Genomic DNA, 27366 nt, shown 5'->3' on the forward strand with positions numbered 1-27366 from the left:
AAGCCTTCAAGAAGCCTTGAGCCAGCCTGTGTGTGACCTAAGGGAGCGGTGCTGCTTGTTCCACTCTGGGAAGGGAACAGGGGATGCACACCAGTTGTAGCTCACAATGTGTTCCGTGAAAGATTATTTAAGTAGAAAGACTTAACGAGCCTTTAATTTTGTACTGTGTCTTTTCTGGAAACAGCTCTGCTGTCTGCCATGCCATGCAATGCCTAGCAGTATTTACAAGGGAATAACAGTCATTATGATTTGTTTCATTATTAACTGTATTATTTTGCAGCAATTTTCTGTTTTTAAAATTGGAGGAGAACCGTTTGGAAAACCTGAATGTGGAGGATCCCTGATGCTATGGAAATTTGCTGATCTAGTTGCAGAGTGGCTTTGCCAGCTCCCTGACACTGTTCCTCTGTAACTAGGCTGTGACCACTACCCCGGATTCTCAGCGTGTTTCATATGGGTAGTGACACCCCGTTGTGTTTGTATCAACAGGCTGTAGCCTCATGTTAGAGCCTTTGGGTTGTCTGGAAGAGCAATCCCTGTATAAGGTAAGCCTTTGGAATAAACCTTTTTCATGCTGCTTTACTTCCCTCCTGCAGCTAAGACTGTACAGTTGTGCTTCACACATTATTTGCTCAGCCACTCACTACAAAGTCCATACAGACTGAGAATGCTCAGTACAGCCCCCTTATTTTTTTCTTTTTTTTTTCCCTCCTACAACGTCATCACAGTGACAGCGATAACAAAATAAATGGGGGGAAAATAGAACTCCAGGGGCTCAGGAACTCCAAAGCCTCCAGGGGCTTACCTTTACATAAGCTTCCTGACAGGCTGATAGAGCTGGGGTTGTTCAGCCTGGAGAAGAAAAGGCTCTGGAGAGACGTCATTGCAGCCTTGCAGTACCTGGAGGGGGATTATAAAAAGGAGGAAGATGGACTTTTTATACGAGCAGGTTGTGACAGAACAAGGGCTAGTGGTTTTAGACGGAAGGAGGGCAGGCTGAGATTAGATCCAGGAAGAAATTCTTTACTGTGAGGGTGGTGAGGCACGGCACAGGCTGCATAGAGCAACGATGGACTCCCCATCCCTGGGATTGTTCAAGGCCAGGTTGGATTGAGCTCTGGGCAACCTGTTCTAGTGAAAAATGACCTTGCCCTCCGCAGGGGGTTCGAATTGGATGATATCAGGGCACCGTCCAATCCAAGCCATTCTGGGGCCGAGGAGCGGGCTATTCCCGAACCGCAAGCAGGAACGGAGCCGGGCAGAGGGCAGCGGAGCCCAGCCTGTTCCCGGCCGGACCGCCGCCAGGCGCCATTGCTGCGGGAAGAGAACTACAGCTCCCGTCGGGAGCCGCGGGCAGCGCGGCGGGAACAAACTCCCCGCTGATTTGCTGTGCTTTCCGCCGCTCTCGCCAATCAGACGCACAGCTCGCGGGGGACGCTCTCCACGCGCCTGAGGAGGGCTGGCGGCGTCCCGGGAGCCATGGAGCAGGACCGGGGAGAGGTGAGTGGGACACGACGGGGACTCCTCCAGGGCTCGGGCTCACTTACTCCTGGGGGCGGCAGTGCGTCCGTCTGATCCCGGCGGGATGAGCCCCTGCGTCCGCCTCAGCTTCCCGGGAGGCTCCGGGTGATGCTGCCCTTTCTTGGCAGCCCTGGGGACTTGTAACGTGTCCGCAAGTTTCACTCACCTGTTGTGGAAGAGTAACGATGCACTGGTGCTTCCTGCGAGCTGGTGTAAAATGCACCCACACAGGGACTAGAAGGCGATTAAAATCTGTCTTTTTTAAAGGAGTTCAGGCCTTTCAGACGTCAGCAATGCTGTCTGAGGGCCTGGATCCGCAGGAGAGCAACTCTTTGTTTAGGGAGTAACCTGGGAATCTTGGATGTGTTTTGTGTGACAGCCAGGGAGGATGCGGGGAGACAGCAGTGAGTGAATTCTGATCTTCCTGCCCACGTGTCTATAATGATAGCTGGGAGCCAGGGATCAGAGGGAATTTAGCACTGGAAGGTGATAGGCTTTCTGCTGATCTTTTGTTGTTGCCCACTTGGAGGAGCAGTTGTCTCCTCCTGCCTCACGTCGCTGTTTGAATCTGCCTTTCTGTTCCATCACTTCCTGTGCTGATGCTGAGTTCTTGCTGCTCCTTCATGAGTTGCTAACATATTTTCCCAGATTCTTTTATGCTTATTTGGAGCCTAGTTCAAGATTCTTCTAGTCTGAGACAGACTGTTTTTCTGTACTCTTTCTTCAGTCTCTGTCTTGCAGCTCTCCTGCTGTAACAGCAAGTACAAAGAGCCAGTGAAGATGTTTAGCTGTGAAGGCATCTGGGTTTTGGCAAAAACCTATAGCAAACGTTCTGCCATCCTGCTGGTGTCGTTTCTGAACCGAGGTCAGCTGTGGACTGTGCAGTTTTCAGAGGACATGAACTGTCTCCAGGACTGAGTTGGTCCTGCTGACTTCCAGGCTGTGCTGGTCTTGTGAGCTGTGGTGGCAGGAACGTGCAGCCTGTGCTCCATTCTGGAAGTCTGTGCTGGCTTTACTGTGATGGTCTCTGCGCTGCTGTGCTGTGCAACTATGTTGGGAGGAACATTGCCTGGAAAGGACACAGTCTCATCTGTCCTTCATCAGCAAGGCAGTGCTTTGCCCTGTATTTTCTATGTTCCTCAAGCTGCTTTCTATCTAGCAACAGCCCTGTGGCACTTTCCTCTTGGGAAGCAGAATGCAGCATGTTGAATATTAGTAAAGGGATCGGTTTGGGGGAAGGCAGTTCAAAGTCCTGCTTTTGGGGTTGTTATGTTGATTCCTTGCCTGCCCTGAGGCCACTCCCTGGCCCAAGAGGGCCTCCCCCAGCAGCAAAGGCAGGTTTATTGTGCAGTGGGGTGTAAAATGTCTTTTTTAAAGCAAACTGTCTCTTTTTCTAGATGGTGTCTGCCTTCTGCCACAAAACTTCATCTTTGGAACGGGTGGAGGAGGAAGGTGATGACGATGAGGAGGATGATGAATTGGACATCTTTGGGGGTTATGACAACCTCACGTGCTACAACAGCAGCATGGGCAGTGACAGCAGCTCCTGTCTGGAGGAGTCCAGCGATGATGAGGTGGCAGACAGGGAAGCTGGAGAGCTTTCGATCTCTCCAATGCACCAGCCATCCACAGGCCGGCTCACAGAAGACAGTGGCTCCGAGCCAGGTACTGCCTGTGCTGTCTGAAATGTTCAGGGGCAGTGAAAGGTGTGTGGCTGCACCTTGGGAGTGCTTTGGGAGCAGCTTTGGATTCAGACTGCATTTTCTGGGCTTTGTGGGGGATCTGTGCTGTATAATCATGGTTAGATGGTCTCAGCTCTGTCTTTGTAGTGCATTGACTCTGCCAAATCCTCACATTTTTGGCCTTCCTTCTTGCAGCTGTGTGCGAAATGTGTGGGATTGTGGGCACTAGGGAGGCTTTCTTCTCCAAGACCAAACGTTTCTGCAGCGTCTCCTGCTCCAGAAGCTACTCTTCAAATTCCAAAAAGGCCAGCATCCTGGCCAGACTGCAGGTGCGTTAAAACATTTCCAGCTGGCTCTCTGGCTCCATCGTGGTTGCGGGCTCATGTCATGCTGGGGGACTTCCACCACCCCTATACCTGCAAAAAGTAGCATGGCAGGCTGTAGGTAATCCAGGAGACTCCTGGAATTCATGGGGGATAATTTCTTAAGCCAGGGAATAGACAGCTGCAGCAGAGGGAGTGCAACAGTAGACTTGATGGTCACCAAGGTAAGTGAAGTAATTGGGGATGTCAAGACTGGAGGCAGTGGCTCCAGTTGCAGTGGTCATGCATTGGTGGAATTTGCAATCTTGAGGAATACAGGTCAGCTAAGGAGTAAAGTCATGCTCCCGAACTTTAGGAAGGCAGACTTCCAGCTCTTCAAGGGAGAGTCTATAATTCTATGAGATTTCCTGGGGATGGAGCAGGATGTGCCTTTATGTAGGAGTAGGTGGTTGCTCTCTAATTAAATATCAGACTGACAGTCACAATGGCTTGTTCTTCCTGCCTCAAGTCCCCAGAGAAGGCATGACAGCCTAAAGGTGGTGTTCCCTAAAAGCTGAGAAAGGACACACGTGTATTTTACCTACTGTTTCTTGTTCCTGTGAGTATTAATAAATATTGTAGTAGCCTGAAAATTGTCCCAAGGAAGAGATGAATGCCCAGTTCCAGGGAGTAGCTTAGTCTCCTGTGCCATTAATGTTCCTTCTTTTATAGGGGAAACCACCAACAAAGAAAGCTAAAGTTCTGCACAAAGCATCCTGGTCAGCCAAGATTGGGGCCTTCCTCCATTTACAGGGAACGGGACAGCTGGCAGATGGGACACTGACAGGTCAGGATGGTGAGTGTAAATGAGGTGTGAGGAGGTACAGCTGCTGGAGTCAAGAAATGGGGACACTTTGAGGGATGTATGCCCTGCAGTCCTCCTCCTCCTCTCTGGTACACTTCTTTGTACGATGTGTGTGGATCGCTCTGACACAAGCTGGCAGAACACAGGGTATGTGTTTTATCCTCTTCCTGCCCATCCACTATTGTAGGCTCATCCTCACTCCTCGTATGACTTGACATGGAGTGTAAGCTCTGTGGTCCCAGTTCCATGAGGTGCTGACTTCTGCTGGCAGAGGTGACTTAAAGGTGTCCTGTTTCTCCCAGCCATTTCCTGCCCCACTGCTCATGGTTGCCCTGAGTCACTCACTGATCACTTTGAGCAAAAACCAGTCACTGCAGCTGAAGGAGTAGCAACTTACTGTGTTAGGGGAAAGGGGAGTGCTGGGGCATAGCAGCAGTAGGGAATGATCCCTGAGCAGACTGCTGCTGGAGCAGAGCTGTAGCCTGCAACCAGGAGTGACTGTAGGATTAATCTCTCAAATTAGTATCTCTGATTTTTCCCGGCGCCCTCTGGGGAAGCAAGTGCTGCTGATAGGACCCTGCAGTATTGCTGCTGAGACGCAAAATGTGAAGCGGTTTAACCCTGAAATAATGCACTCTCCCTGGAGTGCTGTAGCCCTGGGCTGGACTTGACCGCTTTTGTTGCCCTTTCTGCTCCTCCAAAAGCAAGTGACAGTAAATATTGATTAATAATATATTTTGCCTCTTGTGGGGATTAGTGACCTTGCACTCACATAGGGTCTAGTTTCCCACCAAAGAAAATGGAGTGGAATGCATAATCCCTGTGTGTTGTGTCCTAGTGCCTGGAGGCTGCAGGCAGTAGTCCAGAGGTAACTGATCTCTGTGGCTGTTCTGTCATCTCATCTGATTTTCTGTTCTCATGTCTGCTTGTAGCACTCGTCCTGGGCTTCGACTGGGGAAAGTACCTGCAGGAGAACGGCTACAAGGCAGCTCCTGTCAGTTGCTTCAAACACGTAAGTTCTATTTTGCTGTGTATGGCAGGACACACAGGGCATGGCGTATGCAATGGGGCCCCCCTGTGCTCCTGTGACGGGTGGTGAGCAGAGGCCCAGCAGGGCATTATTGAGATCAGGTGATGCAAGGAAAGAAGTTGGGGTTTGTTGCAGTTGAGAATGGGAGTCTCACAAAGGGTCCAGGAGTTCTGGGGGAAGGAAGCGGAGGGAGACTTGGTGGAAACACTGGTGGTAGTGATGCCTATAATTTTTAGCTTTTTATGGTTTTCATATATTTGTAGCTTTCTGGATTGCTAAAGCATGGCTGTAGCTTCTAGTATTTTTCCTGGTTTTTCTTCCCTACATGTAGGAACATTAAGCTAACCTTATAAACACATTCAGAAATATTGTAGTCTTATTCCAAGAACACAACCAACTACAAGGACATTCTGTTTTCCAACCAGAATCTGAACCAGACATAACAAAAGTGGGGCAAAAGAAATCTCTGGACTGCTTCCAGTGGGTCAGAATGACAGGAATTATTACCTAACCAACTAACATTTTAACTTAACAGTAATTGATAAGTATACTAATCAACTAATCTTATAGTAATTCTACAATTTTTATACCACATGTGATTTTTGCCATATTGTGTACCTGAAAGCTTTAAAGTAATGGTTTGCTTTTATATTGACTCTAACATTATTGAGAAGATCTATTCTATTTTCCAGTCATCAGTAATGATGGCTCAGTGCTGACTGGGAGCAGAATTAGTTCTGACTGGGGATGATAGTAGGAAGCTAATTTTGTATGGCTGAGTACAGACCAGGGTGATGTGCAGAGAGGAATTCAGTTTTTGTGAGCCTGGCAGTAGCTGCACCTCCAACATGTCCAATTTTTATAAGACTTGTTATATTCCTTTTGGGTTGTGGTCTGATAATACTGAAAACATTTCCTTTTTCTTGAGGATAGGTGATGCACACGTTAGGTGTCCTCATTGTTAGGTATCTTTATGCCATAGAGGAATGGCAGTAGATACTTTGGAATAATAAGACATTTGGCAGTGAAACAGTTAAGTATTGCTATATGGTATTCTGCCTTTTGGGATCCTCAGTGAACATCCCAGTGAGATGCTTGGGACACTTCAACTGTATTTCAAGATGTTGGCAAATCTAGCAGGGGTAAGGCATGCAAGCCTGTGTCTAAAGTAAAAGTGTAGCTGCCTAAGACATGTCTCCGAAAGCTAGAAGGGCCTAAACCCTGCTCTGATTTCCACATCCATCTCCCAACAAGGCTGCCTCAATCTTTCAGGTGCCGCTCTTCGATCAGTGGGATGATGTGGTGAAAGGTATGAAAGTGGAAGTGCTGAACAGTGATGCTGTTCTCCCCAGTCGTGTGTACTGGATTGCATCTGTCATCCAAATTGTAGGTAAGGCTCCAAAGTAATCTTTGACAGCTGGGCACAGCTAAGCTATGAGGGAAGCTTTAGAGAACTGAGGGTAGCTGGTCAAGCAAAACAGCAGCTCTTTGGAGCTCTAAAACTGCTGAGAGATTCTGCAACAGGAAATACCATGGTGCAGCAGTTAGAGGAAACCAGCATGGCTCCTCTTCTGGTTGCTTGTCAATTTCCAGGAATAGTTGCTGGAGAAGCTCTGGTAACCTGTGAAGAGAGCTGAAGGCCATGCTGTGGGTACTAAGCCTGTGGTGCCAAATTCTTGGCCTCTAATGCCTTTGTCTGCTCTGTCCTGGCAGGATATAGGGCTCTTCTGCGATATGAGGGCTTTGAGAATGATGCTGGTCGTGACTTCTGGTGTAATTTGGGCACAGTGGATATTCACCCCATTGGCTGGTGTGCCATCAACAGCAAAATCCTGGTACCACCACAAAGTGAGTGGGGGACAAGAGGGGTCAGTATATACCTGGGCATGGAGAAGCTTTGGTTTATGCCTAGCACAGAGGGACAGGTGTTCCCACTGCATGTAGGACTACAGCTCCATTTGTGCTTTGAGTTACAAGCAGCAGTTTGAGTTTGGGAAGCTGGAGACTGCTTGAATTGCTCCCTCTGCATCTCCCCATTATTGACCTGGGGATGCTGCATGCAGAGCTGATGTCAGACCTGTAGGAGCTAATGCTAAAGCTAAAGGCTTTTCCTCCTTCTAATCCACATGGTGGCTGGACTTGAACTTTGAGGGAACTTTTTGGCCCTATATCCTGGGCAACATCTCTGGTAAGTGCAGTGACTCCAGTCCCTGCACAACTAGCAGTTCAGAGAGGGATGCCAGTTTAGTGGAATTCTGGCAAGCTGAGATTTTCTTGGTATGGCTCATGTGTTTTGCTCTATTACCACTTCCTCATCTAGATCAGTGGAGTTGAGTGTCTGCTTGGCCCAGTTCATTCTGTAACGGTGATCCCTTCAGCCAGATGTGGGGGCAAGCTGGCAAAACAGAGTTCAGAATCTAAGTGTGAAGAAGACCTTTTAGTGCTCATGGGCTGTCAGAGAGATGAAAGGTGTGGTGCTGTAATTATTTTGGTCATAAAGATGGACTTTTTCCCTGCTCATATGTAGCTATCCATGCCAAGTACACTGACTGGAGAAGTTACCTCATGAAAAAACTGGTGGGAGCTAGGACCATCCCAGTGGATTTCCACATAAAGGTAACCATGGGAGGCTGTCGTTTTGTATGGGGGAAATGAAGCTGAAGTCAAGACATGTGCTCAGCATGTCTCTTCTGGTTCTGATCTGTGCAACTTTTGTGTGCCTTGAAACCTGGGCAGGGCAGGGGCAGTGAGTGCTTCCACGTGCTCCTAAGATACCTGTCATGATGCTGTGGTTAATAGGTGGCACAGCCTCGGTGCCCTCTCTGCACAACAGTTTCTGCTTTGGGTCATAGGCAGGCTTTAAAAGCTGTTGTCACATGGTCTGCTGGGAAATACTGGGGATGAGGTTTGGCATTTTGCTGAAGGGCGAGGGCAGTGCAGCTCCAGCCTGGCATTTCCCTGCCCTGTTTCAGTGCCAGGAAATAGCTCGGAGAGTAAAAAAATCTTTGCCTTCAGTGTTGGTAGCAAAGCAGCCTGCAAGGAGCGAGAAGGGCGCAGGCTTCCTTAACGTGCCATGGCCTTGGCATCTCTATAGCTCTCATGATTGTTTTTGTGTAGCCTGCATGGAGATTACACCTTGTTAGAGGGAAGAGGGTCTCCTGTAGCTAGGAGCTTTGGAAATGGCAGATAAGGAAGAGAAGTCCCAGAGACAGCAGACAGGAAGGCAGATGATAAGTTTTTTTGTGTGCAAGGTAAGTGGTGACACTGAGCTGGAGATCTGGATGTAGTTAGTGCTTCCCATGTTACTTCTCCGAAAGTGAAGAGGGTGGTTGTACCTGCTTGTTCCTGGGCCCCAGCTTGTAGCTGAAAGGGAAATGGTGGAAGGAAACACACATTGCTTTTCTTTCTCCCCTTAGCATCTCCACTCCCACCTAATAAACAGGAAGTGGAAGGGGAAGGGACCTTAGCTTAAAAGTTCATCTAAATTCAGATGTAGGCTGGTTTGGGTATCTATTTTGTGTTTCCTAGTTGCTGCATAGCATCTTGGGATCACAGTTCCAAAATGTCAGGGGTTCTATAAACACCACTGGGCATTTGTGGATGAGCAGGACAAGGTTGCATGAGCAAACTGAAGGTCTCAGAAAAAGTCAGAAAGCAGCCAGTGACTCCACTGTGCCTTTGGGTCAGTCTGCAGAGTAACTGGCTTTGGATGTGGAGTTGCTGAGCTACATGATGCTCTATCTCTGATCAGAATAAAAAGGTAAAATAAGAACCTGACCTCTTTTGAAGTCAACTGAAAATCCTGTTGCACTTTGGGAAGCTACACCTCTAACTAATTGCAGCCTCAAAACCCTTGTGATCTCTTTCATGACTGCAAATGGCACACACAATTCCTTCCTCAGTTCCTCGTTAACAGATTTCTCACTGGGAACATTCACACAAGGTGCTGGCTGGGTGTTGCTGCTGGGCTGGAGTGGGGCAGCTCTTATGAGGCCACATGACAAAAGGGAGACCCAGCGTGTGTGTGCCCAACCACACTGTCATGTGTTGAGCTGCCAGCTACCTGTCGCCCCAAAGAACCCACTCCTATGCATCCCTTCCTAGTCAGCTTTGGGAAGTGCCAGGTTGCATGTCTGCAGGGAAAGCTGTTCTCTGAAGTGTTTGGAGAACTGTGGTTGATCTCACCTCCTCTGTTGGTTGTTGCCAGATGGCAGAGAGCATGAAGTACCCGTTCCGGCAGGGCATGCGGGTCGAGGTGGTGGATAAGAACCATGTGTCCCAGACACGTATGGCAGTGGTGGACACAGTGATTGGGGGCAGACTGAGACTCCTCTATGAGGACGGTGACAGTGATGATGACTTCTGGTGCCACATGTGGAGTCCCCTCATCCATCCTGTGGGCTGGTCACGGAGAGTTGGCCACGACATAAAGAAGACAGGTAAGGATCAGGCCACTGCAGCCATCTTCTGATTTGCTGGGAACTGCCTGCACCCTTCTGTTGACACTGGTCTTGACATGCTGGGAGTGAGGCAGTTGCCTCAAGACCTAACAGGTGAAGTCTGCTTAGTTTTGTGCTGGCTTTTTTGCTGGCTTTTTATCTGGATAGATAAAAGCCCTGTGATCATAGGTCAGAACGGGTGACTGTAGGGTTTCTTACCTGAAGCAGGCAGTCTGTCCCCTTAGTGTGAGAATGCAGACTTTGCAATGTTACAGATGTTTGATTTCCTCTTGCTGAAGAAATTCATGCTGGCTACTGTAACAATGGATGCCATTAGGATGTGTTTTTCTGGACTTTACCGAGAGGAATTGTTGATTGGCTTACTCTGGCAAAGTAGAAGACAAAGAAAAAAGCAAGACTTGAGCTCTGCTGATCTTTTTGGTTGTGTCTCCATTCCTTGCTGCCTCTCCCTGGTGATTATAGCTGCTTGTGTTATCAGTAGTGCTCAGGAAGCTGAGCCATCTGCTTTTGAGCAAGCCCTTCATCACAGCCCGTTTCATACGTGTAGAGGGACTGACCTGTTCTTTTTACTAAATGGTCTCATGTTGAGGGGGTTTATAGCAGCTAGGCTCTCACAGACTGATTATTAATATTCCTGTTTTCTTACTGCAGTTGCTGCAAGTTTTTTACCTGTGTTTGTTCCATTCCTCACAGAAGAAAAACGTAATGACATGGCAAACCATCCCACCTTCCGGAAGATTTACTGTGATGCTGTGCCATATCTATTTAAGAAGGTAGGACAAGTCTGCCTTTCTGTGGGGGTCACAAAGAAGGAAGCAGTGATAACACTTCCTTGCTTAGGCATACATGCTGCTATGTGCATTGTTGAGGGTGGTCGTTATTATACCTAAGGGCAGTAAGGTCTTTGGGGTTCAAGGCTGTTGTTAAGAAGGAGCAGGTCAAACTAGAAAGCTGAAATAATTAAAGGACAGTGACAGATTGAGGCACTCAATCAAAGGGCAAGCAAGGGAGCTTTGAGTTGGAGAGGGAAGAGGATTTCATGGGAGACCAGTTCTGACAAGGAACTGGATAATGCTGGTAAGGACGGAGAGGAGAAAGAAGTTGGCTTTGTTATGGAGCAGCAGTTGGGTTTGGTCTCTGACTGACCAGAGCCATGGCAAAAGGTTGCTGACACAAACATAGTGTTGGTTTGGCTGCCTCTTTGTATTTCTTGTAATATTTTTGCTTCCCCCTCCCAAGCTGAGCCAAGTGAAGAAGTTCTAAGCCTATTTGCACTTGCTGTGCTTGGTGTCAGTATGGGACTCTCCCATACTCCTGGCAGCACATGGTATACCAGAGTCTCACTTAGGTACGAGCTGTCTATTCTGAAGGTGGATGGTTTGAGCGAGGTATGAAACTGGAAGCCATCGACCCCCTGAATCTGGGCAACATCTGTGTGGCCACTGTTTGCAAGGTAAGTTCAGTGAGCCTAAGGGGATCTGCTATGTTTGCTTGGGATAATGCAGCTTCTCCTCAGGTCTTTTCAAATTAATAAGGCCAGGTAGGATTTTGCATGGGGGACAAGAGAGGGCTGTCAAGAGAAGTGGACAGGGGGTGTGTGGCGGGAACTGGGGGGTTACCTCAGAGGTCTGACAAACTGTTATCCATGTGTACTTAAACAGACAGCATAAAAATGAGCATGCTTGTTCTGCAAGCTAGTGACCAGTGTGTGTGACTGGCAACCACCCTCTTTCCACCCTTGGGCATGCAGTAGGGAAGATTTATTCTCCAGTTCTGAGACTGCATAGAAAAAGGAAAAGAATGGAAAGAGTTGTGAGGTGACTTCCATGTGGGCAATGGCATGAGGATAGATGTGTCACCTTCATTGTCTCTTGATGAGGTGGTTGTGAGTGCTACTCTTGTGCTAGTGTTGAGAAGTAAATTCCTTGCCCAGGTTTCCTCAGTGAAGTGTGCTGAATGTTGAAAATACAGCATTCATCTGGGCTTTTCCTGCTTCAAGAAGCTGTTAGCCCTCACAGAACCCAAGCTGAGGACTTTGACACTTAAGAGTTTTGCAGTGGGATGCTACAAGAGCTGTTTGTCTGTAAAATGTTCCCTTCAGCCACGGTGTGGAAATGGAAGAGTTTGGGACAGGCATGCCTGTCGCCTTTGGTAGGCACTAATTACCAAGGAGTGACAGGACGGGACAAGTCTTGTTGCTGTATGAAGTAGCAAATCTGAGGGCGGTGCTCCTTTCTTTCTACCCAGTAACAAATTCATGATCTGGCTGGTTGAGAGGTTTTTTGGGCTGCTAATGAGGTGTTTCTGTGGGAGAACACAGCTCCTGACTGCTCTGTTACCAGAGCCTGGGCTAGCTCGTAGAACTCTGGCGCTACGCTCGGAGTGGGGAACTGCCTCAGTATGGGGATTTACCAGGGGCAGAACCTTTAGAGCCACTTGCTGTATGGTGCCAGACACAAACCTCAACAGGGACCAGGCAAAGGAGAATGGAGGAGGCTCTCAGTCTTGAAGTTCCTTTATTCCAAGAAAAGGGATCAGAAACCAAGAGTCCAGGACACTCCAGTGCAAGTGGATTTGTACAGATACAAATCAGGGGGTGGATACAAACAGCTAACCAATAGGTAATCCTCAGGGGAGGAGTGAGGGTATTACATCAAGTGCCTAGGGGTAATTGGGGTAGGAGGGTGGCGAGGAAATGTCACATGGACCAATGGGGCTTCGAGAAGTAGGGGAATTCCAAAAGGGTGTTGCAGTCAGGAATTGGCCCAGGTTAAAGTGGCAAAGAAGGTTTGGTAACAAAAGGGGCTGGGTTGCTTTGACAGGCAGGGAAAGAGCTGGAACAAGGAGGGGCAATGGCATGAGGGACAGGTTGGAGGGAGGGTAAAACCCAGGGATAAACTAACTTGGGGAGAACATGGGGGTACAACAGAACAAACCACTTTACAAGGAATCAATAAAATAAATTCGAATTGCACCACCTGACCATTTAAGGCTTTTCACATAGTCCTTTCACAAGGCTCTTAGTGTTGGTCTCAGTCCTGCAGAACTTTCTGCTTTGGGGATTGGCTTGTGTTGACTAACATATTAGGAGAAACCTGGGGTATATAACACTGGATTTTACTATCTAGTGGAAATTGTGATTGATATGTGGGGACTCTTGAGAGAATCTTTTGCGAGGAGGAGAGGCTTTAGAGCAAGTAGAGCTCTAAACTCATGCCTTCACTCCCATCTCAGGTTCTCTTGGATGGGTACCTCATGATCAGCATTGATGGAGCAACGTCTGATGATGGCTCTGACTGGTTCTGCTATCATGCCTCCTCACACGCCATCTTCCCTGCCAACTTCTGTAAGAGGAACAACATTGAACTGACCCCTCCAAAAGGTGAGATTTGGACTCTACCCTGTGGTACAAACCTGCATGCAGAATTTCATGGATGATGTGTTCCTGAGAGGGGTCAGGTTCAGATAAATTAACAAGGTCCCAATCCACTTGTTTTTCAGGTAGACACCTAGCTCAGAGAGCCAAGCTGTTTGAGCTTTGCCCATATACCAAGTCTTGGTTAGCTCCTGGCAGATCAGTGGCAGAGGTGTATGATCCCCAAACTGAACAGTATAAAAGCTTTTAAAGGACAAGGAAGGTGGGAAGAGATAAGTAGAGCCATTGCTGCAGGAATCAGTACTTAAGTGTCCACAGTCATCTCTATTCTTTTCTCTATGAATAGATCTGACGTATTTCTTCAAACTCGTAAGAGACAATCACCCTAGGAGTGTTTTTGCTGCCTCATCTAGCCATACCCGAAAAGGCCTGCTCTGAATTTCTGTGTTGCAGCATTTTGTGCAATGCTGTTCCATCTACATGTGTTGTTCCTGCTGCTGGGAGAAAGAAAGATTGGTCTAAGTGGTGTGTTTTGAGCATACTGCTTCCCACTTACTGCTCGTCCTCCCCGTTCTCTGTGGCCTGGGTCTATGGCTGACACCGATGTTCAGAGCTGCAACTTGCACTTTTCTGTGTTTGCCTGCAGAGAGGGGTGCTGGACTCCCATGGAATCCATGCACTAGGTTCATGTCGAAGATCAGGCTGTACATGCTGGTTCATTGACCTGCTCTGCAACCAGTTGCTATGCCTCCTTCCTGCCTACTCTGCCTTTTGTCCCATCTGGTCTACCCAGTGTCTGCCTTTTTACCTCTTAGTGTTTCTTCCTTCTGCAGGGCACGAAGCGAAGACATTCAGCTGGGAACGTTACCTGGAAGAGACCAAATCAAGACCTGCTCCATCACGGCTCTTCAACACAGTGAGTGCTGCCAGGAAGAAACTATGTATAGGGATGCTTGGAGTAAGCAATAGCTCCAGCTGTCACAAAATCACTGAGATGGAAGTGACTTCTTGTCCAACACCCCTGCTAGAGCAGGGTCACCTGTAGCAGGTTGCTTAGGACCGTGTCCAGATGGATAGAGACTCCACAACCATGTGGGCAACCTGTGTCAGCGCTCAGTGGCACTCATGGTAGAAAGTGTCTTCAGTTTGTGCCTGTTAACTCTGGTCCAGGCACTGGGAACCGCTGAGAGGAATCTGGCTCCATCTTTGCACCCTTGTTTTAGGCATTTATATACATAAATAAGGTACCCCTGAGCCTTTTCTCCTCGAGGATGAACAGTCACAACTCTGTCGGCCTTTCCTCATACAAAAGATGCTGCCGTTCCCTCATCATCTTCCTGGCCCTTTGCTGGATTCTCTCCACTATGTCTCCCTCACTATGTTCCTCCCAGGGAACAATTCAGTGCCAAGCAGAGGGGAAGGATCATTTCCACTGATCTGCTGAGAACAGCTTACCATTAGCCTTTTTTGTCCCAAGGGCACACCCTGGCCCATGTTCAACTTCATGTCCAATGGGATTCCCAGGCCCTTTTCTGCCACACAGTCAGTCTGCCCCTAGCTTCTGCTGGTGCCTGGGGTCTTCCTCCGCAGATACGGGATTTCACCTTGTCAAGGTGCCTCAGGAGGGCAGCACAACCATCTAGTATATTCTGTCTCTCCTCCCACTTTTCTACAAGAAGCAAGCTTGCTTGGTTTGACATGATACTCTGACATGTCATCTGGATAATTAATGAAAATGTTCAATAGGAGTGGATTGAGTACTGACCCTTGAGGTACACTGGTATTTACTAGCCTCCAACCAGATTTTACGCCACTAATAACCGTCCTCTTGGCCCAGTCTTTTGGCCAGTTTTCAGTCTATCTTGCTGCATCCGCACTCAGCCTGTATAGTTCAATCATCTTCTCTATGAGGTTCTTATGGCAGACAGTGACAAAAGTCTTCCTGATGTCAGGACAGACAATATGCAGTATATGCAATATATGCAGTCTCTAGTGGGCTGCAGTTTGCTGAGAGACAGCACTTTAAGGAGAGGTGAAAGGCCCAGGAGTACGTGCTCTCCAAGTTGGGACATCAGTGTCCTGCCTTTTGTGGGTCCCTCTGAGTGTCACCTGTGATTCTCTAGTGTTTCTGTGAGCTCCAGGCTCCTGGTGGGCTCTGCATTGCTCATTACCTGTGGATATGTGGTTGGCATGTTGGGTGGAGGGTGAGAGCTGCTTTACATCAACAGAACTGCTGCAGCACCTGGGCCTATGCTGGTCTTTCTGATTTCCCAGGGGTAGCTCAGGTAATTGTTTGATTGTATGTTCCTGAACTGCTGCTCCCCCCACATCGGGATCTTCTTCTAAAGGCTAGGCTGAATTGAGGGCACAGCTGGCCTTGGATCTGTTTTTGGATCTATGGACGTGTTGTCTGCTTGCTTTAGGCTGGAGGCCAGTCTATGTGAGGGTGGTGTTGGCCAGATACGGGTTGGGACTGAGTGCAATGGCCTTGGCTTTTCTTTTTTCATTTTTTAATTTTTATGCACCCAGGACTGTCCCAACCATGGCTTCAAGGCAGGCATGAAGGTGGAGGCAGTGGACCTGATGGAACCCCGGCTCATCTGTGTGGCCACAGTCAAGCGTGTAGTCCAACGTCTCCTTAGCATCCATTTTGATGGCTGGGACAACGAGTATGACCAGTGGGTGGACTGTGAGTCTCCGGACATTTATCCTGTGGGGTGGTGTGAGCTGACAGGCTACCAGCTTCAACCACCAGTGACTCCAGGTAAGTAAAGATTTTACTATGGTTTCTAATGCTAGAGATAAAGATTTCCTTCTTCCTGCTCAGTGAATGCCTCCTTTGATTTTTGGGCCTTGTAGGGAGAAGCAAATGGCCTCCTTGATTTGTACTGGCTACCATAAATCTTCCTCTGTTGCCACATTCTAGTAGCTGGCAGAGGGAGGAGCCTGATGCAGTGAAAACAGCCTGAGTTTTGAGATTGGCTCAGTTCCCCCACACCAAGAGAGAATCAATTGCTCCTGAGGAAGCTGGGTAGAGTTCCAGGTGATCCTATCCCTGCACAACTCCCTTTTATTAAGCATAGCTATACCCTTAGCCAGATAGCAGCAGGAGCTCGCCCCATGCACCCTTTTCTCATCAACTCTTTGACTCTGTCTGTAAAAGGTAAGAGCATCCTCTCAAGAGTTCATTCCTTCCCTTGTCACAGGGAGGCCACTGCCTCACCTTTGCAGATATTTTCCTTCTTGTCTCAAACTATGAATCTTGTTTCTTTACTGCCCCTACAAAGTCTATACTGGGCCTCTCTCCCCTGTGCTGCCCCAGCCTGCTGCTCTGGGCCCTCACCTGGAAGCACAGACAGCAACTGCACTAGAGCCTTGCTTTCACCTCAGCTGGTTGTCTTGGGAAGAGGGCTTTGGCTTGGGGGGATGGGTATATCTGTTTCTCGCTTATGTCACTTCATCCCAGTTACCTACTGGTTATGGGACTTGGCTTTCGTTTCCCTCTCGTCTCCATGACAGAGCCCACAACTCCAGCGAAGGCCAAGGAGGTGCCCAAGAAGAGGAAGAAACACTATGGAAAGAAGAGTGAGTGATGTTTGATTAGTGCCCTCCCGCTCGCTCGCAGGCTGGGCCCAGTTAGAGGAACCCTGTCCATGTCCCATCAGAGCAGGAGAGAGAGGCCTTGTCTTGCTGTAGATGCCCTCAGTCAGCTGTGGGTTTACTAACACAGCTTCACCCTTCTTACCTGCCCTGTTACCTAAAGTGCAGAGAGCTCTGTGCAGGAAGGATCTGTTTTGCAGTCTGTTTTCTGTTGGCCGAGGTATATGTGGCACTTGCTTCCAGGTGTGAGGTTTACTGCTGTCACTACTGTGTCCATGGTTGGAGGGAGATGTTTGTTGCAGCTGGATGGTAGCTGGAGAACAACCCTGCTTTGTGCTGAGGGAAAGAAAGCCTTAGGATGGCTGAAGAGGCCAGTAGAAATACTTTTATTGTTTCATCTTATCATTGTTGCTGTCATTGTTGTAGTAGCTGTGGCAAATCTTGTAGAAAGACAAGAAATTCCTTCCTGGGGGTTGGAAAGGAAAGGACATCTAAAGAATAAATATTTTCAACCTAAATAAAATGGTCAGCTAAAACCCAGAACATTATGGTTACTACAATGTCTGCGCCTTGCAGCAAATATGCTCATTGCCTAGGACTAGACTCAGACAGGTAAGCAAAGCTGATTCCACGCTGATTCCAAAAGGACCTGCTCCCTGGAAGTTAAACAGATGCTGAAGTGCCTTGCCTTTAATGAAGGAGAACATGAAGGAGCTTATTTTGAGATGATGACTATAGAATTTTTCTCCAGTAGGCCATTTCTGTTGCATAACCAGTTGGCAGCTAATGACCATGTAGTTTTCTGTTCAGTTGTGCTGGTCTGTGGTCTGTGGTTTCTCAGAGGAGCAGGGTTGCTGATTTTCCAGGGGAAAAGAAATACACTTTTGCTCATACTCTGTTATCTCTTTGTTAAGGAAAAAAGTTACCTGCCAAAGCCCGCAGCGTCAAGCAGACTGTCAAGAAGCCTTCTGCCATGAATTCAAAACGAGAAGCAAAAGCTGCCAGCCAGGCTTTGCCAGAGCCAGCACCTGATGAGAGTAAGGGAATGAGTTATTCCACCCTGCAGCCACATCCATACACCCTCTTGGCCAATAAGTTATGGTCGTCTCCAGGATGGAAAAGGCAGCAGCATGTCAAACGTCCTCCTGTACTCCTCCAGAGAGTAGAAGAAAGTATTTGCTTGCTTTCCCTGGAAAGGTTTGCCTCCCAAGAAGGTTTGGTGGGACCAGTACTGCTCAAAATCTCAATGCTACTAATGCCTGCTGAGGGCCTGGCTGCCCTGCTGAGTGGTCTGGTTGTGTGAGGTCAGGGAGGAGAGACAAAGTGGATATGTCAGAGGTGGCTATCACAGCCCAATCCCTGTAAGGGCTGTTGCAGCATGTGAACACAGCCTCTCATGCTGTGGTCCCAGAAGAAGAGCAGCTGGGTCACTTGCCAACCCTACTGGGTAGGGGGAAGGAGGGGTGGGTGAGGTGTCTTGTGCACATGGGGATTGGAGAGTCATGAAGGTCCCTCCTGTTCATTTAAGTTCCCCTGTGTGAACCCAGGCAGACTGAAAATGGATGACATCCACTTTTCCTCCCTTACAAGTTGTTCTTGGGAGCCAGCAGCTGAATACTGCCAGGGTTTAGTCCCATCCTGATTGCTGCTGTGACCATGGATAGATTTGCAGTGGCATGACAGGGCTTCCTGTGGTGAGGTACTCTCCAGAAGTCAGCTGGCCCCAGGGCCTGGGGCATTTTGAGTATCTGCATGAACAGAGCTGGTTTGAAGGTGCTGCAGGTAATGCTAGTCAACATTTTATTTACTTATTTTTCTCTCTCTCTTTCTATCTCTTGCTAGTCATTGCTGTGCGGGTGAAAGAAGAAACCATTGACCCTTCAGATGCAGAATTTGGAGAGACAGAGCTTCCCATTCCCATCAGCAGCATAAAGCAGGAGGACACAGACTGATCTGGAGCATTCCGCAGCTTTCCACAGCAGCTTCACTCTGTGGCTCTTTAGGGAAGGTCCTGGCAAAGGGAAACAGAGGACAAAAAGGACCTTCCTTTTTTACAGCAGACCACCCTGTGGCATCATAACTCTGCTCTCCTGGTGTGCAAGAAAATTTCCCCCAGACATGTAATATTAAGCCCTAGGAAACAGCAGAAAGACTGCAGGCATGCTTCGGAGCATGACCAGGGTGGCTGTTAGGGTGGTAGTTGTGCATGCCTGATTTTAAAGGTGCCTTTTGGATCAGGAGCTTGAAACTGAAAGAGGCTGCTAGAGCACGAAAGGCTAGTTTGGGTTCGTAGCTTTGGCTGGAGGGGACAAGCTGCTGTCCAACGTGATGAGTGCAGGACATCTCAGGAAAGGAGCTGCCCCTGTAGGACTTTGGTGCTGTGCTCTCTGGTCTAAGTGTTGTGACCCCCAAGAAAGTCAGGACAAGAAGAGTGGAAAAAGGTAAAGAAACAAAAAGAGATGATGATGCCTGCTGAAAAAGTGAGACCTTTTTTCATAAAATCATAGACTGGTTTGGGTTGGAAGAGAACCATAAAGATCTCAAGGTCTTCATTTAGCTTCAGTACCCCTGCTGTGGGCAGGGACACCTTCCACTAGACCAGGTTGCCCAGAGCCCCATCCGACCTGGCCTTGAACACTTCCAGGGATGAAGAATCCACAACTTCCCTGGGCAACCTGTTCCAGTACCTCACCACCCTCACAGTAAAGAATTTTTTACTAATACATAATCTAAAACTACTGTTTTTCAGTTTGAACCCACTCCTCCTTGTGCTTGTCACTACATGCTCTTGTAAATGGTCTTGTCTCATCTTGCCTGTATGGTCCCTTCAGGTATCAGGAGACTGCAGTTAGGTGACCTTGAAGCCTTCTCTTTTCTAGAGTGAACAATTCCAATTCTATCAGCATTTCCTCATAGGAGAGATGCTCCATCCCTTTAATCATTTTGGTGGCCTCCTCTGGACTTGCTCCAACAGGTCTGTCCTTTTTTGTGCAGAGGACCCCAGAGCTGGATGCAGCACTGCAAGTGGGGTCTCACCAGATCTGAGCAGGAGAATCCCCTCCCTCATTCTGCTGGCCATGCTGCTTTTGATGTTTTCACTCATCTCTTGATGCTTGATTGGCTTTCTGTGCTGTGAGTGCACATTGCTGGATCATGTCCAGCCTCTCATCCACCTGTATCCCCAAGTCCTTGGCAGGACTGCTATTGAGCCCTTCATCCCCCAGCTTGTGTTGATACCAGGGTTTGTCCCGTCCCAGGTGCAGCACCTTGCACTGGGTCTTGTTAAGCCTCATGAGATTCCCATGTGTTCCCTTTTGAGGCTGTTCAGATCCCTATGGCTGGCATCCCATCCTTCAGGTGAATGAAGAGCACCACTCAGCTTGGTGCTATCTGCAAGCTTGCTGAGGGTGCACCTGATCCTCTTGTGTGTGTCAGTAATGAAGACATTAAAAAACACTGGTCCCAGTACAGACCCCTGAGGGACACTGGTCACTGATGCCGACTGGGACTCTGAGCTGTTGACCACAACCCTCTGCGGGCAACCATCTAAACAATTCCTAATCCACCAAACAGTCCACCCATGGAATCCATCACTCCATTTTGGAGCAAATAGTTGTGGGGGACTGTCAAAAGCTTTACAGAAGTCCACCTGGCTCAAGAAGCTATCTTCCATGCAGGAGTCTCGTGCATTGCCTGCACTTTACCTTGGTACTTTCCCAGTAGATGTCAAGGTGGCTGAAATCCCCCAACAGGACTGGAGCCTGTGAGCACGATGCCTTCTGTAACTGGGGCAAGAAGGCTTCATCAATAGGCTCCCCTTGGTCAGGCAGCTGTAGCAGACCCCGGCCGCAAGGTTTCTTTTGTTGCCTCAGGGTCTGATTTTTACCCACAGTCTTTCAAGCTGCTCATGGCTGTTCTTCAGAGGCAGCTCTTCACACTCAAAGCACCTCTTGACATAGAGGGCAACCCCTCCACCTCTCCCCTCCTTTCCGTCTCTTCTGAACAGCTCATAGCCATTGATAGTCACACTCCGGTCACACAATTTATCCCACCAAGTTTTAGTAATGGCAACAGGATCATAACTTTCCAGCAGCACGGTGGCATCCAGCCCCTCCTTTGGTTTGTTGCCCATTCTGTGTGCTTTGGTGTCAAAGGCACCTTGGTCAGGCTGTTGGCTGCATCACCTTCCCAGAGGAACAGCCCTTAATTCTTTTGAGATATTTCCCTGCTGGTATCCCTGTTGCTTTCTGTTACCTCAGGAGCCCCTGGGTCACCTCTGTAAGACTCCAGAGTGTGCTCCCCTGTGTCTGCTACCTCTTCGAGTCACCTGCAGAGGGACTCACTACCACCCTGTCCTTCTAACCTTTTCATACCATCCCACAGCTTTCCAGGGAAGAACCTGAAATTGTCCCACTCATCTCTGGTTTAATCAAGCAATTGGATTACCCAAGAAGGAGCTTAGGAGGATTCACCCACAACCATAAACGCCTTCGGTGGTAACTCTTTTATGCTTACTGTGAGGGACAGTCAAGGAACATCTTACGCTTCACTGATTGGTCTGATGTACTACCCCGAGGAAGCCACGGGATTTTAGACCTCACCTACACAGAGTTCTTTAGTTTAAGGCCCATCTCATCAAATCAGGCAGGCTGCTGCCAAAGATTCTTTTACCCTTTATAGACAGGTGGATCCCATCCATCTAACATGTTACAATCATTAAAGCACACACCATTGTCACAAAAGCCAAGGCCTTCTCCATGGCACCGGCCTCAAAACCAGATACTCATCTGCACTATGTGTCTGCTTCTGTAATTTCTTGCTTTTGAACCCAGAATTGCACAGGATTTAGAGAATGGTTTCAGTTTTTAATTTTTTTAACAGTTGTACTGTAAATTTGGTCTACGATCAGTACCCTAAAGCCCTGTGACCAACTTCAGGAAGAGGCCCAAGGCTTGCATATTGCTTTCCAGGCCACCAAAATCCAGAGTTAGTCAAAACGTATCTTTATCTGTACATATATCTTTCAGAGCCTTTTCAATTTAAGCAAACTTTTGGGGTGTGGGGTCCCAACCTATGCAGTCATGGGGAATAGGTTGAGCACATTGTTTATCATGGGATCACTTACAGATCACTGATCAAATTCTGCAGGAAATAAAAAGGCTTCCATGTGCATATGTTTTAATTCTGAGGAACTGCTGGGAATTAAGGCAACATTTTCACTAATAATTTTTAATCTTTCTAGCATAAGATTTGTGCAATTGCAGGACTTTACTGGGTGGTGCTGGTTGCAGTCCCACTCTGGGTTCTTCTATGATTTTGGCAGCTGTGAAACTGCTCTCAAAAACAAAACCAAATTTCCAGATAGCAGCTTTTCCACATGGCTGGTGGAAACCTTGGAAAGAAGAAGCCAGTATCTGGTTTCATTGTTTGCATCACCAAAGCATGCTGCAGACTCTATGGAACGTGCCTCTGTGTCCTGCAAAACCAAACCTTGCATCTTTGGCAAATCAGCATTGTTTTGGTGGCACCGGACTCTCCTGTGAACCTTGGGCAATATTCATGTCTCCATGGTGGGGAAAAGTCTAGAAAAACTGCTCTAGCCAGACTGTTGGTATGGCCCTATTGTGTCCAGCACATGTCCTACACACCTTAAGAAACCCTAAGCTCTGCTCTTACTGAAGCCTCTGTCTGGAGATTTTGCCGACCTCTTTTTCTTGTTGGGCTTGATTGCAGCAGCCTTAGTCTTGTTTGGACTGGTTTCTGCAGCCTCGTCTTGTCCCCAGCCAGGGCAAGTTTGGAAAGTGCTGGGAAGCTTCACCTTCAGCCCTTGGGCTTCTGGAGGGGAACCACAGGTGGCCCCTACGCAGAGGTTGAGTTTGTTGATCCACCTGGAAGTGTGGTAGATGATCACAGAAAGAAATGAGGAAGAGTGAAACAAAGGGCAAAAGTCTATACCCATAAGTGGATGATCACTTCAAAGTAAGGCCAACTAATCTGGGTGACCTCTGAATATCTCAATATTTGCCCACCCCAGCTTGTGGCTGTTTTCCCTATGCCCAGAAAGCCCAGGCAACTTCCATCCTTACATACAGATGTGTGGTACATCTCGCCACCATGGGAAAATACCAGAAATGGCCAGTGTACTGTGAGGTTGTGCCTTCATCATAGGAGGTCCAGCTGACCCCCAGGCAGATCCCTGAGGCTGCTCCCCCATTGTGGCACTCACCTGCTCAGCGGAAGGAGCTGGCAGTCACAGTGGAAAGGCACATCATGCAGGTTGAGGATCTCCAACTCTGTGAAGTTGCTCATGTCAGGTATGTTACTCATTTTGTTGCTCTCCAGGTAGAGACTTCTGATCTTGGGACCGAGGCCAGTGAAGGCATGGGGGGAAATCTGCCATGGAAGAAGGGTATGTCAGGGGCATGCTGATCAAGGCAGGGGAGCAGATGTCTGCCCCTGCAATTCTGATCATCTTGAGGGGCCTGAAAACCTGTCCTGAAGCTGGTGGCCCCACAAAAGAGCTGCTTTAAAGAGGAGGGACTATTAATTAATTCAAGCAGTTTTAATCACATTTTGGAACTCATTAGATTCCTGTTATTCTTAGAAAGAAGGTCACATGCAGGAGGTCTCAGAGTGATCCCTGGGTGCTGTTAAGATACACAGTTATGAGGGTGGTGCTAACATCACTTCCTTGAGAGAATATAAATATTCATGATAATAGCAGTGGAGAGGCCTGCAGGACAGCCTGTAATAAGAGAAAGAGAAATCTGGCCAGAGCTGAGGGAAGGAGTTAATTTAGAGAATGGTCGGGACCCCAATGAAATTGGGTGTTTCAGGACTGGCGGCAGTAAGCTTTTCCCAAGGGAGCCAGGAGCAAGGTTGAAGCAAGGGAGTGCTACAGCTAAGCCTGAAGAAATATGACTTCCCAGCCAGGCTATGGAACATCTCCTGAAGGCTTCGCAATCAAGGACATCTGTCTGGATGACCCTATAGGGGTCATCAGCCCTGGGCAGTATAACCTGTAATATGCCCTGTGGTGCCACTGCCCCTTGGGAGTCCCATAACACACTCACCCACTCCAGGCCCATGTTGTCCAGGTAGAGGTGCTGCAGGCTGGAGGCCACTGGCAGGAAGACACTGTCCCCCATGTGCTTGATGGGGTTTCGGGACAGCTTCAACTCACTCAGGGTAGGCAGGCCCTGCAGGGCTGCTGTGGGCACCTCTGACAAGAGGTTTCCCTCCAGCTGAAGCTTTTCCAGCATCTTGGTGGGAGCCAGGGCAGCTGGGGCAATGTACCTGATGGCATTCCCAGCTAGGTAAAGCCAGCGGAGCCCCCTGGCTCCAGCTAGGTCACCCTCCACCACTTCCCCAATGGTGTTGTGCTGCATATGGAGAGAGATGAGGTTGGGCAAGAGCCGGAAGGCGCCTGCAGGCACATGGGTGAAGGCATTGTGGTCCAGGTCGAGGTAGGCCAGCTGCGGCGCCCCCTCAAAGGCAGCAGCCGCCAGAGTGGAGAGGAGATTGTCGGTGAGGTACAGGTAGACCAGGCTCGCCAGCCCCCGGAGTGCCCCAGGGTGCAGCACCCTGATGCTGCACCTCTGTAGGTGGAGCGACACCAGCTCCTTCAGGCCAGGGAAGGCATCTGGTGGCACTGTCCTGAAGGGGTTTCCACGCAAGTCGAGAAGGCGGGTGTCCTCAGGGAAGTCCCGAGGGATCTCCCGCAGGTCCCTATTCTCACAGGACCCATGATGGAAATCAGGGGAGCATAGACATCCCATGGGGCACTGCCTGCTGCTGGCTGAACTTGGCTGCTCTGGTGGTGCAGTGGGGCTAGGGGGTGGCCAGAGGCGACTGCATCTCATCTCAGGGGACTTCAGGGAGTGGAGGGACCGGCCACGGAGAGCAGGGGGTGCAGTACAAGCACCCTCAGCATGCACTCGTGCCCTTGTCAGCCACCTGTGGAAGGGGCGCAGGAGGCAGGAGCAGAGAAGAGGGTTCCCATCCAGGCTGACCCTTACCAGCCCCCCTGCCCCAGCCAGGGGTGGCAGCCCCTGCAGCTGGTTTTCCCGGAGGTCCAGAATACGGAGTTGGGGACTGCGCGCAAAGGCATAGGGTGCCACATCCTGAAGGGAGGCATGGTCCAGGAAGAGGTGGCTCAGCGAGGCCATGGCCAGGGCTTCCTCGGCCACGTAGGTGATGGGGTTGTGGCCCAGGTCTAGCCGGATAGCCCCATCCAACCTGGCCAGGGCCTCACCAGGCAGTGCCTGCAGCTCATTGTGGTCCAGGCTCAGCCTGCGCAGGGCAGGCAGAGCAGCAAAGGCCTCACTGCCCAGCACATGGAGGGCATTGTGAGACAGCCGGAGCCATCTAAGAACCTGCAGACCCTGGAAGACCATGTCTGGGAGGTAGACCAAGGCATTTGCCCTCAGGTCAAGGACAGTGAGGGACCTCAGATGGCCAAAAGCACCCGGCTGTATTTCCTCAATGCGATTCCCCTCCAGAATGAGCTGTTGGAGGGAGAAGAGCCCATCCAGGGACTCCTGGTAGAGGAGGGTTATACCATTGGAGGCCAGGTTGAGGTAGAGAAGCCTCCCCAGACCCCGGAAAGCCCCTTCCTCCAGCCTCTCCACCTTGCAGCGCTGCAGGTCTAAGTGTGTCAGGTAGGGGGTAGCAAAAAAGGCTCCTGCTGAGATGACCATGAAACTGTTGCACCGAAGGTCTAGTTTTCTGGTGAGCTGTCAATCACACAAATAAAACGCCGAATTACCCAAGGGCTGCCATACCTATCTTCTCTCCCCATCCCTTGACCTTTCTTCCCCTTCCCCACCTCTGGGATGGTGTCAGGAATGGCTGTCAGGCTCCCATTGAGACACAGGACATGGGCACGGAGGTTATCACAGACACAGGGTGAAGGGCAGCGGGCGGCAGCCGTTGCCCCCAAGGCCACTGCAAGCAGGAGGATTCCCCAGGATGACCCCATATTGGAGGGCATCTGTGGCTAGGGAGAGACAGATGTAAGGCCAGGAGAGAGGCAAGGCTCCCATGCATCCCCAAACATCATCACATACTTGGAACCCCATGTGCCAAGAAGGCTGCTGCTGTCACCTAGTGGGTCAGGTCTCACTTGCTCTTGCTCTCACACTATGATTTCACAAGTTATAAAGGAGGAAGATAGGAAAAAAGAGGAGGAATTCTTGGAATGAAAAGTGAAGGTCACAGATACCATTTCACTCACAAACAGCTGCCTTGAAACAGACACCCACCTCACGCCTGCGTTTTCTTCAAATATCACTAACTTAAGATTGCCTTGATCTGTGTAAGCTATCAATATCTCTCCTACAATTCTTTTTGTAAGGCAAGCAGGTATAGCCATCCAGAGAATGTGATCACAGGCTTGTGAGCTGCTACCCTTCTTTAAACGGCAAATGTACCATGTCTCCACCATCCTGGTCATCTGGCTCCCACCCTGAAAGCTCCCTGCTTCCCTCCTAAGCTATTCATAGCAATGTTTAAAATAAAACTCCACTGTTTAGCTACAGGAAGGAGAGGTTGGTTTTGGCTGGGCAGGAGTGAGCCCCTGGAGTGAAGGTATCAGAGAGAGGCCAAGGCAGGGAGAAACACAGAGGAGGCAGCAGGCTGCAGATATGACCAGAACATCCTGCTAAGCTCTGAAATAGCATCAGTAAGGTCTGCAAGCCTTCAATTTGTGGAGAAAATTTAGTGCACAGCATTATGGCCACTGTACCTCATCATCCCCTGTGGTCCCATACACCAACACTGCTCTCCTGCTGTCACCCCATCTAGTCCTGCTGCAGCCCACACACAGACACACTGGGGCAGCCCTCTCCTGAACACCCACTGCCCAAAGCCACAAATGTAATGTCCCTAAACTCAGTCCCCATGCTGTGCCTGGAGCACTGCCACATGCCAGACATCATGCCATCACTCCCACCCTCACACCCAGAGTTTGGAATACCTGGACTTCAAGATGTGTTGAAGAAAGGAAAGTGTCCTCTGCCCTGTATAGAAGCTGCTGAGCTCCTGCACCAGTGTTTACTCTCCTTGCAGAAGTGAGAACTGAATGGGCCCCATTGTGTTACTTTCCCAGAAGCTCTCACCGGGCAGAGCCACAAATGTGGGAGGAGGAGCTCGGGGGGAGGAAGGGTAAGCCACCCCTGGAGAGAAGGCAGCAGCCCAGACATTACCGCCTCCTTGATTCACGGGGAGTACCAACCCGGCAAAGTCTGTGTGGGGTTTGCATTCGCTGTTTCCAGGGCTCTGCCTTCACTTTCCGGGCTGTGTTAATCAGAGGAGCTACAGAGCTGCAGGGCAGAAACATGACATCCAGACAAAATCAAAGACGAATTGCAATGGCAGTGGTAAGCCTGAGCAAAAGGAGAGGCAGCGGACCAGTCCTGCCACGTTTACAGCTCTCCACTCTCCTCATAATGCTTTCTTACTTGTTTAGAAGAAGCTGGATTGGCATTGCCTGCATGACACATCATGGGCTTAAAGGAGGACATAGAGGCA

At 49.2% G+C, this 27366-nt stretch overlaps 2 protein-coding genes across 4 annotated transcripts; one reads left to right on the forward strand and one right to left on the reverse strand.

Moving 5' to 3' along the window:
• The first annotated feature begins 1345 nt into the window (after nucleotides 1–1345).
• L3MBTL2 (L3MBTL histone methyl-lysine binding protein 2) lies at nucleotides 1346–22008 on the forward strand. 3 transcript variants are annotated; one of them, XM_068191376.1, is made up of 17 exons: nucleotides 1346–1500; nucleotides 2919–3186; nucleotides 3399–3532; nucleotides 4238–4361; nucleotides 5303–5382; nucleotides 6673–6790; nucleotides 7114–7248; nucleotides 7928–8016; nucleotides 9608–9839; nucleotides 10554–10633; nucleotides 11209–11313; nucleotides 13095–13242; nucleotides 14070–14152; nucleotides 15766–16000; nucleotides 16756–16821; nucleotides 17751–17873; nucleotides 18679–22008. In XM_068191376.1, the coding sequence occupies exons 1-17, from the start codon at nucleotides 1480–1482 to the stop codon at nucleotides 18786–18788; spliced, it is 2151 nt and encodes a 716-aa protein (XP_068047477.1). In that variant the 5' UTR covers nucleotides 1346–1479; the 3' UTR covers nucleotides 18789–22008. The 3 variants fall into 3 exon arrangements, with proteins under 3 accessions (XP_068047477.1, XP_068047478.1, XP_068047479.1); XM_068191377.1 differs by having other exon boundaries at nucleotides 4238–4352; XM_068191378.1 differs by lacking the exon at nucleotides 16756–16821.
• CHADL (chondroadherin like) lies at nucleotides 21823–27055 on the reverse strand. The gene is made up of 4 exons (XM_068191375.1): nucleotides 25664–27055; nucleotides 23910–25571; nucleotides 23063–23229; nucleotides 21823–22724 (listed from the first exon to the last, which is right to left on the reverse strand). Exons 1-4 carry the CDS (start codon nucleotides 25826–25828, stop codon nucleotides 22496–22498), a joined length of 2223 nt encoding a protein of 740 aa, XP_068047476.1. The 5' UTR covers nucleotides 25829–27055; the 3' UTR covers nucleotides 21823–22495.
• Nucleotides 27056–27366: the final 311 nt, after the last annotated feature.

This window comes from Anomalospiza imberbis, chromosome 5, assembly GCF_031753505.1.
Source record: "Anomalospiza imberbis isolate Cuckoo-Finch-1a 21T00152 chromosome 5, ASM3175350v1, whole genome shotgun sequence".
NCBI lineage: Eukaryota > Metazoa > Chordata > Aves > Passeriformes > Viduidae > Anomalospiza > Anomalospiza imberbis.